The sequence below is a fragment of the Hemiscyllium ocellatum genome, chromosome 49 (assembly GCF_020745735.1).
Source record: "Hemiscyllium ocellatum isolate sHemOce1 chromosome 49, sHemOce1.pat.X.cur, whole genome shotgun sequence".
Lineage (NCBI taxonomy): Eukaryota > Metazoa > Chordata > Chondrichthyes > Orectolobiformes > Hemiscylliidae > Hemiscyllium > Hemiscyllium ocellatum.
Genome location: NC_083449.1, coordinates 5,828,379 through 5,843,466, shown reverse-complemented (window position 1 = coordinate 5,843,466; position 15,088 = coordinate 5,828,379). Strand labels below are relative to the sequence as shown.

The following is a 15,088-nucleotide window of genomic DNA, read 5'->3' as shown; positions in this document are numbered from 1 at the left end:
AGACAGACGTCTGTCTGGCCGATAGCATGAAATCAGTATCGTGCGTTGCCTCCCTGGTGTCAGGATCAAGGATATCTCGGAGACAATGCAGGATATTCACAAAGGGGTGTACACATTGGAACTAACTAAACAGGAAGGGAAAGAGATGAGATTCCGAAGGAAGAGTAAGGAAGAGAGGCAAAAATTTAGGAAGGAGGTCCTCTCTTGTAGTAATATCTAGATTACTCTCGCTGCTACGAGCGACTGGGGGTAGGAATAGGATGATAGAGCAGAGGAATGCCCAACTCAGGGGCTGGTGCAGGGGAGAGGTGTTCAAATTTTTGGATCATTGGAATCTCTTCTGGGGAAGACGTGACTTGTAGAAAAAAGGATGGAATCCACCTGAATTGAAAGGGATCTACTATATTGGCAGGGACATATCCTTGAGTTACTGGGGAGTGGTTAAACTAGTGAGGTGTGGGTGTGGGGTGAGGTCAGTGGGAATCACGGAGATAGTGAACAAAGATATCAATCTGAGCTTGGTAGTCAGTAAGTCAAACACCCAGGGCAGAGAGGAACATAGCAGAGAATGAGGTTGGATTGATAACTTAAACTGCATTTATTTCGATGCAAGAGGTGTAACAGGGAAGGAGGATGAACTCAGGACATGGTTAAGAAAATGGGATTGGAATTGGGATATCATAGCAACTACAGAGACACAATTGGCAGCTTAATATTCCAGGAATCAAATGTTATAGGAAGGAGGGGGCAGGGGTCAGCAAGAGAAAATGGGGAGGGACATGTTTGGTAAGAGATAAGATCACACCTTTACTGAGGGAGGATATTTCTGGGCTTATGTCCATGTAAATTATTTGGATGGAAATGAGAAATAAGAAAGGATTTGATCACCTTATTGGGATTGGACTGTAGACACCCTAACAATCAGCAGGAAATTGAGAAACAAATTTGTCAGGAGATCTTAGATCTGCAGGAATAATGGTGTGGTTATGATGAGGGATATTAACATTCCAAACATATATTACGGCTGCCATATTGTTAATGGCTTAGACAGAAAAGAATTTCTTAAATGTGTAAACGTTTCTGATTCAGTATGTGAATGTATCTTCTAGACAAGGTGCAAATCTTGACCTACTCTTGTGATATAATGATGTGTCAGTGGGGAGCACTTTGGGGCCAACAACCATAATTTTGTCAGTTTTAAAACGCTGATGGAAAAGGATAGACAAGATCTAAAAGTTAAATTTCTAATTTGGAGGAAGGACAATTTTGAGAGTATTGTGCAAAAATTTTCAAAAGTTGACTGAGGGCAGATGTTCACAGGTAAAGTGATGGCTGAAAAATGGAAAGCCTTCAAAAATGAGAAAATGAGGGTACAGAGACAGTATGTTCCTGTTCGGGTGAAAGGCATGACTGGTAGGTGTAGGAAGTGCTGCATGAGAAAAGAAGTTGAGGTTTTGGTCCAAATAAGAAGGAAGCATATGTTAGTTAAATACAGGAGAGGTTGGGTGAATCCTTCGAAGAGTATAAAGGTAGTAGGGATATACTTAAGAAGGAAATGAGGAGGGCAAAAAAGGGACATAACATACCTTTGGCAAATATTGTTAAGGAGAATTCAAATAGATTTTATAAACACATGAAGGTCAAAAGGGTAACCAGGGAAAGAAGAGGGCCCCGCAAAGATTAGCAAGGCAGCCTATGTGTGGAACAACAGGAAATGTGGGAGATACTAAGTGAGAGCTTACTGAGGAGAAGGAAATGGAAGATATAGAACATGGAGAAACTGATAGTGACATCTTAAAAAATGTCCATAATACAGAGGAGATGCTGCTGGATGATTTTAAACAGAAAAGGTGGATAAAGCATGAGCACCCGATCAGGTGTACCCTGGAACATGGTGATAAACTAGGGAAGTGATTGTTGGGCCCCTCGCTGAGATATTTGTATCATCCATAGTCACAGGTGAAGTGCAAAAAGACTGGAGGCTGGCTAATGTGGTGCCACTATTTAAGAAAGGTAGTAAGGAAAAGTCAGGGAACTATTGAACAGTGAGCATAACATCAACAGTAGGCAAACAGTTGAGGGGATTGTGATAGACAGGATTACATATTTTTGAAAGGCCAGGATTGATTAGGGGTTGTCAACATGGCTTTCTGCGTGGGAAGTCATGTATCACTAACTCAACTGAGTTTTTTTTGAATTGGTAAGGAAGAGGACAGATGAGGGCAAAGTGGTGGATATGATCTATATGGCCTTCAGGAAGGCATTTGACAAAGCTCTCCATGGGAAATTGGTTAGCAAGACTGGATCACATAGAATACAGGGAGAACTAGCCATTTGGATACAGAAATTATTTGAAGGTAGAAGACAGAGGGTGGTGGTGGAGGGATGCTTTTCAGAGTGGAGGCCTGTGACATGTGATGTGCTACAAGGATCACTGCTGAGTCCACTGCTTTTCATCATTTATATAAATGATTTTACTTAAAAAAAATGACAGAACACCAGATTATATTCCAACAGGTTTATTTAGAAATACACACTTTCAGACTGCTGCTCCTCCATCAGGTGTCTGTATTTAGAGAGCTTGTACTTCCAAATAAACCTGTTGGACTATAACCTGGTGGAGTGTCATTTTTAACTTTGCACACCCCAGTCCAGCACTGGCACCTCCACATTATTATGAATGATTTGGATGTGAGGTTCCAGGTATTGTTAGTAAGCTTGCAGATTACACAAACATTGTAGGTGTACTAAACAATAAAGCATGCTACCTCAGAATACAGCAGGGTCTCGATCAGATGAGCCACTGGACCCAGGAGTGGCATATTGAGTTCAATTTAAATTAATGTGAGGTGCTGCAATTTGGAAAGGCAAATCAGGGCAGGATTTACACACTTAATATTAAGGTCCTGTGGAGTGTTGCTGAACAAACAGATGTTGAAATGCAGGTTCATTGTTGCTTGAACGTGGAGTTATAGTTAGATAGGATAGCAAAGAAGGCATTTATATGTTTTCCTTTACTAGTCAGATCTTTGAGTGTGTGACTTAGGAGAACATGTTATGGGTGTACAGAACATTGGTTATGCCACTTTTGGAATATTGTGTGCAATTCTGGTCTCTCTCCTATAAAAAGAATGTTGAAATGACTATTTAAGATAGTTTTTGGTCCAAAGAAAAGGCCTACAATTTGGGAATATAGCGGGACGGGAAGGCTGCAAACAGATCCAGATTCAGCAAATGACTGCGAAAAGGGATTTAACTAACAAAGAACAAATGAAGAAAAGAGTAATGTTGCAGAAACCATTTTAAAAAATGCTAAAACAATAATAAATGTATAAAGAGAGAAAGGAACATAAATAGGTTGGCAAAGAGGACCACATACCACTTACAACATTAAAGAGGGGAGTTCAAAATGGGGAATGAAAATGTCTCAAAAATCGCTAATATCTGTTGTTCTCTGTTCACAAATGTTCACACAACTAACACAGTAGTGGTATTGGTGAGTTTAGTGAGAGGGAAGAACTGAACCAAATCAGTATTATTTGGAAAATGATGTTGGGACAGTGGATAGGATTGAAGGTTGGGAAACGCCAGGCCTTGATCATCTACGTCCCAGAGTATTTAATGTAGTGGGCTGAGTAATACTGGATGCAGTGATGGTTATGTTCCAAGAATCTATAAGCTCTGCAATAATTTACACAGATTGGGGGCTAGCTAGTGTAAGCAATCCAATCGAAAAGGGTGGTAGATATAAAATTGTGAACTATAGGCCAGTCAGCCTCAGGGAAAAAAATCAAAATGAAAGCTTCCATTGCGAAGCATTTGATAAAACATTATTCAGGATCCGATAGAGTCAGCATGGACATGGACACTGTTCCAGTGCATACTGTTCTGTCTTCTAAGCTTGATAAACCGACTAGCCATCTTTGAGGATGTAAACAGTAGGGCTGATGAAAGTGTAACAGTTACTGAGGAGAAAAAAACTACAACTAACTCCCTGGACACCGCAGCAAAGGCTGAAAGGAGGAAAAATTCTATCCTTCCACACTTACATTTAGTGATATTTCTGGCGTGTGACTGTGTGAATGTGAATACTGTGTCAGAGAGACTGTCGGAAAAGGGCGGACGGTTAGTCGAACGTAACTGTGTTTGTGTGTCCGCGAATATTATGATATTTCTGGGTCTCTCTTGTGAAAATCAAAAACATTTTCAATTCAACTTATTCCTCGGCTCCTCCACTAGACCCCAAAGGTAGAATTTAAGACAAATTATTTGTTGATTTCAAGATTTTAGTCTAAAAGTACCGACAATGTCAGCGCTCAGCTCAAAAAGCTCGATCTGTGCGGCAGCAAAACGCGTTTAACTCGACAGCGGAGCCGTCTATTCGAGTGGAAACTTTACAGTCGCAAACCTTCCCTTGTCTGGGTCAGGAGCGATCGAGCCTGGCCCTCTGGAGATGTGGAATTTCAGAGGAATCGAAGACTTTAGGCCGTTAGAGAAACACAGAAAGGCAGCAGGATCAGGGAGCTGACGGCAGGTTGTCCCTGCGCCGTCCGCTCGCTGCCTTGAAGTTGCTCAGTGCCGCCGCCAGCAGCTTCATTGCTGACCCAGTTCAGACTGACGCAGAGAGAGATTCAGCGCAGAGTTCTCAACATGAGCGACAGTGCAGCCGCCGAAACAGCTCCTCCAGCTTCTGCTCCCATCAAAGCCAAGGCTCCCAAGAAGAAGGCGGCGGCTCCCAGGAAAAGAACACCCGGTCCCGGGTTGGGAGAGCTGATTCTGAAGGTTGTTGGGGATATCAAGGATCGCAAAGGGACGTCTCTGTCCGCTGTAAAGAAGGCGCTGGAGAGAAAAGGGATCGATGTGGAGAAGCGGAAGGTCCAGATTAAGATGAGTATCAGGAGGTGCCTAGCGAACGGCTCCCTTGTTCTGGTCAAGGGTCAGGGCGTCTCCGGCTCCTTCAAACTCCCTAAGAATCCAGCCAAGGCAAAAGCGGGAAAGAAGGCGGGAACATCAGCGGCCGCCAAGAAACCGGCCGTGAAGAAATCATCAGCCAAGAAGGCGACAGCAAAGAAATCTCAGGCCAAGAAAGCGACAGTCAAGAAATCACCAGCGAAGAAAGCGACAGCCAAGAAATCCCCAGCCAAGAAAGCAAGCGGCAAGAAGACGGCACCGCCAAAGAAAGCGGTGAGCAAAGCAGCGCCAAAGAAACGGACTCCGGTGAAGAAGGTGAAAAAGACCAAGGGCCCGAAAGCCCCCAAACCCCTCAGCAAACCGGCTCAAAGCAAGGCCAAGCCCAAAGCAAAAGTGACCAAGACAGCAGCAAAAAAATGAACCAGTCAGTGTAACATGTAACCATCTGAACCCAAAGGCTCTTATCAGAGCCACCCACATCTCTCAGGGAAGAGCTGAGCCCGGATCCAATATTCTCCGTCCCGGCGCCGAGCGCAGACCTACCTTTAGATATTAATTGATCTGAATACCTCAAACACTCATGCCATGGTTTACGAGAGCGGAGACCTGTGAATGGAGAAAGTATCATATAAGGAGGGTTTATTGATCTCCATCTGGTTATTTCACTTCGCGACTTATAACTCTACCTAGTCACGAATGTAACACATTGTAGCATCTTTATTTCATTGACCCGTTCAGGGATGTTACTTTGTTCAGTTTTGATTGAGATCCTACGGATGTTTTCATTGCGTGTTCCTTCCATCTGCCTGTTACAGACAGTTCAGGTAGCAATTCCACATTGTCTTCGGGCTAATTACAATCTGGGGGGGGGGTAATAAAAAAAAGTCCCAGGGGCGGCACGGTGGCTCAGTGGTTAGCACTGCTGCCTCACAGCGCCAAGGACGTCTGTGTGGAGTTTGCAGATTCTCCCCGTGCTTGCGTGGGTTTCCTCTGGGTGCTCCGGTTTCCTCCCACGGTCCAAAGTTGTGCACGTTAGATGAATTGGATTTGCTAAATTGCCCATAGTGTTAGGTGGATTAGTCAGGGGTAAATGTAGGGGAATAGGTCTATGTGGATTTATTGGGCCGAAGGGCCTGTCTCCATACTGTGGGTAATCTAATCATAAAGTGAGATTCTGTCCTTTTTGTCGGTGTACACTGCATTAGCAGTTAAGATCTTTAAATTGGCGGGGTTCTTTCGATTGATTCACGCCGGGTAAACGTTCGTTTGTTGAGTTTGTCTGGGCTGTTTTAAAGCCCGCCTTTCCTCCTGCCTGTTACGGACAGATCAGGCAATGATTAGATTACCTACAGTGTGGAAACAGGTCCTTCGGCCCAACAAGTCCACACCGACCCGCCGAAGCGCAACCCACCCAGACCCATTCCCCTACATTTACCCCTTTACATTTACCAATTTAGCATGGCCAATTCACCTAGCCTGCACACCTAGTCGGGAATTGAACCCGGGTCTCAGGCGCTGTGAGACAGCAGTGCTAACCACTGTACCACCGTGCCGCCCAAATCACGCTTCCTGTCCGCGATGACTGCTAACTAGGTTTTAAAGAGTTGCTATAAAATAGTAAATTTTATCTTATTTACAGAAGGATGGCATTTTACGTTTTAATGGTTACTTTAATCTCAAGATTTGTGAGGGTGAATTCAGGGGACATTTGGAAATTGACCAACTGTCATTTCCAGTGAACCAATCAGACTCCAACAATTCATTTCCTGCCTTTTCTGTCCCTTCCAGTGCTGTCTCTCTGTGGGCTGAGGGACAGGGCTGTATCCAATCCCAGCTCTAGGGCGGGCTCTCCGTTCCCTTAAATAGGCAGCACCGCAGTAGCCGCATGAATCTATTACGGAAAGTCAAAGAGAATGGCTCGAACCAAGCAGACAGCGCGCAAATCCACCGGAGGGAAAGCTCCTCGCAAGCAGCTGGCGACCAAAGCGGCCCGCAAGAGCGCTCCGGCCACGGGTGGAGTGAAGAAACCTCATCGCTACAGGCCCGGCACGGTGGCTCTGCGGGAGATCCGCCGCTACCAGAAATCCACCGAGCTGCTGATCCGCAAACTGCCCTTCCAGCGCCTGGTGCGAGAGATCGCTCAGGACTTCAAGACCGACCTGCGCTTCCAGAGCTCGGCGGTGATGGCCCTGCAGGAGGCCAGCGAGGCTTACCTGGTGGGACTGTTTGAGGACACCAACCTGTGCGCCATCCACGCCAAGCGGGTCACCATCATGCCCAAAGACATCCAGCTGGCCCGCCGGATCCGCGGGGAGCGCGCCTAAACGGAGCCTGGCCGACACTGCACATTCACCCCGAGAGAGAGAGAAACACAACGGCTCTTTTCAGAGCCACTAAACCATCCAGAGAGAGCGGGAAGCGATCGCAGTCGTTGGAACTTTGAACAATATTGAAGGGGGCGGGCGTGACGTCAGTAATACATTTCACGGGAGTTAGTTGACACATCGCACAAGCGGCAGTGATTAGAATATACGCTGCTGTGGATGTTCTGTAATTTCCACATGGCTTCATTAAAGCAGCGCAGTATTAATTCCGGATTAAATCCCCTCTGTCCTCACTGTCTCCCTTGGTATTCCCATCGGCTGTTAACTATATGATCATTGCTGAGATAGCTGGCGGGAAAACATGGCGCCAAATCGTCAACCGTTTTTTTTCAAATTTAAAAATCCGGCCGAAATGTAGCTCAGCGACGGGAGCTTTTCGGAAAATAATGCATTCATACTTAGTCATTAATTCGCAAATTTTCTTTCGGGTAATGAGTCTAGACGCTATTTGAAGTATTCGAGATTGTCTTCGGAGGGAGTAAATACCCTTATTCAGCCCTGTGAGGATTTCATGAACGTTCTTCGGCGTGAACGCATTAATGACGAACGCCGCCTTTAGGTATTATTTTAATACCGTGCTCCCTTATTGCAAAAGCTCCACATTAACAATTCTAGTCCGGCGGCTGTTCTGGTTTGATCTCGGTTCGTTTTGAAACCTTTCTAACCGACAGCAGAAAGCCTCATTTACAGTATTCTGCAACAGAACCCGCTCTGAGTTTTGGAAATTTAAAATAAAAATAAATGTGTAATGCGTCTACCCGTGGGTCTGTAAGAAAGGGAGCACTTCTTTTGTTTCCCAGTGGTGACACTCAGGGCTCACACTCTAACCGAGGCTATCGCTCCCGGAATTACCAAATATTAGAGAGCGAGTTGACCAAATAGCAGCAAACAGAAAGAAAAAAAGATTCACTGGTGTTCAATATGCTCCCTAGAGGCAGGGAGAATAGAGGGCACATTCTGTACTCTTGATGCCAGCGCCAAATCAACAACACCTTTCCTTCCGATTTGAAAAGCCCGCCATTTCACAAATAACAGAGTATGTTATACATAGAAAAATTGTGTATAAAAAGGAGAATGTTGTTCAGAGGGGAATTTATTAATACTTGTTAATTAGGTTATAAATATATACTTCAGACAATCTCTCTCGCTCATTCATTTGCCTAACTGCATTCATCGCTTTCTATTTGTTTTCTTTTCTGGGCCTATAGAACTGGCAGAAACAAAAACAAGCGCCAAGAACTGCAGTCTGCAATTAATCTCTTCATTTCACGTTTCGAAAGCACTCCGATATGTTGATTAAACATTACAGAACGTTTTTTTTTAGATTAGACTTACAGTGTGGAAACAGGCCCTTCGGCCCAACAAGTCCACACCGACCCGCCGAAGCGCAACCCACCCATACCCCTACATTTACCCCTTACCTAACACTACGGACAATTTAACATGGCCAATTCACCTGACCCGCACATCTTTTTGGTCTGTGGGAGGAAACCGGAGCACCCGGAGGAAACCCACGCAGACACGGGGAGAACGTGCAAACTCCACACAGTCAGTCGCCTGAGGCGGGAATTGAACCCAGGTCCCTGGCGCTGTGAGGCAGCAGTGCTAACCACTGTGCCACCGTGCTGCCCATTGGGCAGGAGAAACTGACAGGTAGAGATTGATAACAGAAGAAATCAGAGGTAAATTTGAGGTCTAGTGACCCTTCCTCAGAACTGAGTGTGTGTATTTTCCTAGCTGCGACATGGTCTTCTGTACTCTGGGGAAACTGAGTGTAGATTGGGTGTCCACTTTGCCAAACACCAACATTCTGTCCACAAAACAAGACCCTGAGCATCCACTTGCCTGCCACTTCAACACACAACCCAGTTCCCTGATGAACATCTCTGCCTCAGGCTTACTGCGATACTCCAGCTAAAGCTCAGTGCAAGCTGGAAAAATAGTACCTCATTTTCTGGTTGGGAACACAACAGCCTTCTGCACCCAATACTGAGTTCTACAACTTTAGGGCTAGAGCTTTCCCGTGTCATTACCCAGAACCTTTTATACCAGGCCTTGTTATCACAAGGTCTGCTACTATACACCAACAGTCACTAACAGTCCCTGTGATTCACCTTCCTCATCTGACTGTATTCTTTGGATTCTATATCCATCTACCATTTACTCCTGACCCTTCAAGATATCCTACCTTCTGCAGAAAAACTAATCATTTCCTGGCTACCATCAGTTCTCAGGAAGGGTTCCTGGACTGGAAAATTTAACTCTGATTTCTGTCCACAGACTCGGTCAGACCTGCTGAGCTTTTCCAGCAATTTGTTTTAGTTTCTGATTTCCAGCACGTGCAGTTCTTTTGGTTTTCATATTCACAGAGCAGAAACTACCAAGGAAAATTGATAACTACATTCACTTGTTCACAAAAGAAAATTTGTCAGGCAAACATTGATAAATACACTCACATTTACAATTTGGACCCTGATTGGGAAGGATTCTTAACTAAACTTAACCAAACCTTCACAAAGCAAAACCTGACAGGGACTGTTTAAAAACTAACTTCTCCGATTCACATAGCAGAACCTGGCAGGCTTAGATTGACAATTACCCTAACATATTCACCAAGCAGATATCCTCAGGAGGCTAAGGAAATTCACAATGTCTATAAAGACTCATGCAAATTTTTATCGATGCACCACCTATCTGGATGTGTCACAGTGTGGTATGGCTACTGTTCTGCCCAAGACCACAAGAAATTACAGTCAGTTGCAAACAAAGCTCAATCCATCACTGAAAGTAGCCTTCCATCCAAAGGCTCCATTTATACTCCCTCCTGTGTTGGGAAAGCAACCAACATAATCAAAGACCCATCTGACCCCGGTTCTACGCTACTCCACCCTGGGCTGTCAGGTAGAAATTACAGAAGTTTGAATATACTGTCCAACAGATTCAAGAATTGATTCTGTGCTATTATTAGACTTGTGAATGGACCTCTCAAGTTTTAATGTTATTCTCTCTCTCTGTACCATTAACACTGTATTCCAGATTCTGTTCTATTGCCCTAAAGCACTTTGTATGATATAATCTACCTGTAAGGCACTCAAAAAAATACTTTTCATTGTATCTCTGTACATGTGACAAGAATAAACCAGATCAAATCAAGTGAATAACTACACTCGCATGTCGCAGAATCTGAGAGGTACAGATTGATAGCCACAGTCACACAACCTGACAGGAAAAGATGAATAAGTACATTCAAACCCTGACATTACAGCACCTGACAGGAAGGATTGATAACTAAACTCTCTTCTTCACAAAGCAGAAATTGATAGTGACAGATGAAAGCTCAGTTCACACATTCACATAGCATAAACTGACAGGAATTGACAATTACACAGACATATTCACCAAGCAGAAACTGACAGCTATAGATTGATAACTATATTTATGTATTCACACAGCAGAGTTTGAAAGGTACAGATTGACAATTACACTCTCACTTTGACAAAGAAATTGACAGGTAGAGAATGATAACTGTACTATTCACATATTGACAGGGAAGAATCTGACAGTGACAGATTGGTATTGACTCTCTCAAATTGACATAGTAGAAACAGATTGACAAAGACACTCTGGTGTCAAATAGCAAAACCTGACAGGTACTTTTGATAATTGCACTGAGAAATTGATTATAGCTAAAACTGACAGGTGGAGATCAATATCTAGATTCACACAGAAGGTACTGACAGGTACAAATTGATGACTGCATTTAATATTCATACTGCAGAAACTGACCGGGAGATACTGAGATTGAACACACCCATTATCAAAGCTGAAACTGACAGGTTCAGGTTGATAACTACACTGTCAGATACACAGCAGAAACTGTTAGGGAAAGATTTTTAAGTAAATTCACACATTCACAATGGCAGAAACTGACAGATATATATTGATAACTAAACTCACACATCCCCATTAGTGAAGCACATAGGGACTGATCCTACTTATTTAAAATGTACTTATCAGTCTCTGCCAGTTTCTACTATGTGGATAGGAATTCAGTTATCAATCTATCTCTGTCACTCTCTAGTAAATACATTCTGGACATTGCAGAGAGTGACAGAGATAGAGACAGATTGATAACAACATTCACTCTCACATTTGTACGGCCTACACTGACAGGTACAGGTTGACAGCCATACTCCCATATTCACCTCGCAGGAACTGACAGGTATGGATTGATAAGGAAACTCTCAGATCCAGATACAAACCTGTATTGGGTAGCCCCATTGTTGGTTAGTATCTGGTTCTCTTGAATTGGTGTAGATTTCTTTTGTTACAATCACCAGACAAAGAGCAACTCAGGCCAAGAGTGGAGTCAGACCTGTAGTTCTGTACGAAATGCTGGCTTGAAAGAAACACAGCCTCATGATTATAAAATGAATATTACATTGAAAGGTTTGATACTGTCAAACTCACTTAATGTTGACTTACAGGGGATGTCTCTTCTCTCTTCCTCCAGACAATTACATGAAGGAGCGAGACAATGTAACATTCTCTCGGTACGAAGCCAAGTGTGATCAGCTCCTTCTAACAAACAGCAGGTATGTTATCACTGTCAGACTGAAAAACATACTTTCCACAGTCACAGAATAATTGAATTAGACACACATGGAACTCAATTTCTAGGGAGAAGTTTTCACAAGAATAGTCAAATACCACCAAGCAATTATATATTTTTTTATCCCTCTCCATTCTCAATTCACATCACCCCATTTCTAATAAATGTTATCATTCACAGCCATTGAGTCATCGAGATGTACAGCACTGAAACAGACTCTTTGGTCCTACTCATCCATGCCAACCAGATGTCCGAACCTAATCTAGTCCCATTTGCCAGCACCTGACCCATATCCCTTTGAACCCTTCCTATTCATGGACCCATCCAGATGCCTTTTAAATGTTGTAATTATACCAGCCTCCTACACTTCCTCTGGCAGCTCATTCCTTACTCGTACCATCTTATGCATGAAAAAGTTGCCGCTTAGGTCCATTTAAAATTTTTCCCCGTTTACCTTAAACCTATGCCTCTAGTTTTGTCCTCCCCCACCTCAGGGAAGAGACATTGTCCCTCATGATTTTGTAAACCTCTATGTGGTCAGCACTAGCCTGTTCAGCCTCTCTCTAAAGTTCAAATCCTCCAACCCTGACAATTTCCTTGTAAATCTTTTCTGAACCCTTCAACATTTCACAATATCTTTCCAATACGAAGGAGACCAGTATTGCATGCACTATTCCAACACTGGCCTCAATGACCTGCACAGCCACAAAAGACCTCCCAACTCCTATACTAGATGCACTGACCAATGAAGAAAATTTACAAAATGCCTTCTTCACTGTCCTATCTACTTGTGACTCCACTTTCAAGGAGCTATGAACCTGCATTCCAAGGTCTCTTTGTTCAGCAACACTCCCCATGATCTTAACATTAAGTGTACAAGTCCTGCCCTGATTTGCCTTTCCAAAATGTAGTACCCCAGATTTATCTGAATAAAACTCCATCTGCCACTCCCCAGCCCATTGGCCCATGTGATTAAGACCCTGTTGTACTTTGAAGGAAACTTCTTTGCTGTCCAATTTTGGTGTCATCTGCAAACTTACTAACTATACCTGCTATGTTCAAATCCAAATCATTCACATAAATGATGAAAAGCAGTGGATCCAACACTGATACTGGTGGCACACCACTGGTCACAGGCCTCCAGTCTGAAAAGCATCTCTCCTCCACCACCACCCCCATCTTCTACCATTGAGCAAGTTCTGCATCCCATGTATTCCATGAAATACCTTCCCTGTATTCCATGAAATCTAACCTTGGTAACCAATCTCCCATGAAGAACCTCGTCGAACGCCTTACTGAAGGCCATATAGATCACGTCCACCATTCTGACCTCATCAATCCTTTGTTACTTCTTCAAAACAACTCATTCAAGTTCATGACACACGATTTCCCACACACAAAGCCATGCTGACTATCCCTAATCAGTCCTTGCCTTACCAAATGCATGTCATTTCTGTCTCTCAGCATTCCCTCCAACATCTTGCGCACCACTGATATCAGACCCACCGGTCTATAGTTCCCTGGCTTTTCCTTATCACCTTTCTTCAATAGCGACACCACGTTAACAATCTTCCAGTCATCCAGCACCTCACCTGTGACTATCAATGATAAAAATACCTCAGCAAGGTGCCCAGCAATCACTTCCCTACCTTCCCACAGAGTTCGAGGGTGCATTTGATCAGGTCTTGGGGATTTATCCCCTTTTATGCATTTCAAGATATCCAGCACTTTCTCCTCTGTAATATGAACATTTTTTAAGATGTCACTATCTATTTTCCCACATTCTATTATCTTCCATGTCCTCCTTCACAGTGAACACTGATGCAAAATACTCATTTAGTATCTTCCCCATCAGGCTCCACACATCAGGTGCCTTGCTGATTTTTGAGAGGCCCTATTCTCTCCCTAGTTACTGTTTGTCCTTAATCTATTTCTAGAAACTCTTTGCATTCTCCTTACTTCTATTTGCCAAAGCTATCTCATGTCCCCTTTTTGCCCTCAGGATTTCTGTCTCAAGGATACTCCTATGACCTTTATACTCTGAAGAATCACTCAATTTCTTCTGTCTATATCTGACATATACTTCATTTTTTTCTTAACCAAAACCTCAATTTCTCTTGTCATCCCACATTCCCGCCACCTACCAGCCTTTTCTTTCACCCAAATAGGAATATACTAACTCTGGATTCTTGTTATCGCATTTTGAAGGCTTCCCATTTCCCAGCCTTCACTTTACCTCCAAACATCTGCCCCCAGTCAGCTTTTGAAAGTTCTTGCGTAATGCAGTCAAATTAGCCTTCCTCCAGTTTTGAACTTCAGCTTTTAGACCCGGTCTATCCTTTTCCATCACTATTTAAAAACAAATAGATTTAAGGTTGCTGGCTCCAAACTGCTCCCCCACTGACACCTCAGTCACCTGCCCTGCCTTATTTCCCAGGACACGGTCAAATTTTGCATCTTCTCTAGCAGGAACATCCACATACTAAATCAGAAACTTTCCTTGTACACACTTAACAAATTCCTCTCCTTTTAAACCCTTAACACTACGGCAGACCCTGTCTACATTTGGAATGTTAAAATCCCCTACCATATCCACCGTATTATTCTTACAGAGAACTGAAATCTCCTTACAAATTTGTTTCTGAACTTCTTGCTGACTATCAGGGAGTCTATAATACCATCCCAATAAGATGACCATCCCTTTCTTATTTCTCAGTACCATCCAAATAACTTCCTGGATATATTCCCAGGAATATTGTCCTTAAATACAGTAGTAATGCTATCCCTTATCAAAACTGCCACTCCCCTCCTCTCTTGCCCCCACTTTCTAAGCTTCCTGTAGCATTTGTATCCTGGAACATGAAGCTCCTTCTCTCGGAACATTTACATGTTGATTAAGAAATTTTCTTCGAATTTTAAAAGCCTCTTCTCCATCCAAGCCTTTAACACAATGGTACTTCCAGACAATGTTTGTAAAAAACTACTATTACAGCCTTTATATTCTTCCATATATCTGAAATCTATGTATATTTGTTCCTCAGTTTCCTTCTGACTGTTGGGGGGCCTATAGTACAGTCCCATCATGGTGATTATCCCTTTCTTATTTTAACCCAGATATTTTCACTGGATGATCTTTTTCAGAAATATTTTCTCTAGTTAGAGCAGCAATGTTTCCCTTAAT

General features: G+C 43.3%; 2 protein-coding genes and 1 long non-coding RNA gene across 3 annotated transcripts in view; all 3 read left to right on the top strand.

Annotated features, from left to right (window-relative positions):
- LOC132837248 (uncharacterized) overlaps positions 1-15,088 on the top strand; it is a 111,172-nt gene that overhangs the window by 85,306 nt on the left and 10,778 nt on the right. Inside the window, exon 4 of the long non-coding RNA XR_009647465.1 lies at positions 11,809-11,890. This is a non-coding gene — a long non-coding RNA (uncharacterized LOC132837248). The remainder of the gene's footprint in view (positions 1-11,808; positions 11,891-15,088) is intronic.
- LOC132837111 (histone H1-like) lies at positions 4,633-5,682 on the top strand. Its single transcript, XM_060856806.1, has one exon. It carries the CDS (start codon positions 4,651-4,653, stop codon positions 5,329-5,331), a length of 681 nt encoding a protein of 226 aa, XP_060712789.1. The 5' UTR covers positions 4,633-4,650; the 3' UTR covers positions 5,332-5,682.
- LOC132837128 (histone H3) lies at positions 5,812-8,362 on the top strand. The gene has a single exon (XM_060856828.1). It carries the CDS (start codon positions 6,825-6,827, stop codon positions 7,233-7,235), a length of 411 nt encoding a protein of 136 aa, XP_060712811.1. The 5' UTR covers positions 5,812-6,824; the 3' UTR covers positions 7,236-8,362.

Excerpts from the sequence above, each read along its gene's own strand:
- LOC132837111 (XM_060856806.1), top strand. The coding sequence starts at position 4,651 with ATGAGCGACAGTGCAGCCGCCGAAACAGCTCCTCCAGCTTCTGCTCCC.
- LOC132837128 (XM_060856828.1), top strand. The coding sequence starts at position 6,825 with ATGGCTCGAACCAAGCAGACAGCGCGCAAATCCACCGGAGGGAAAGCT.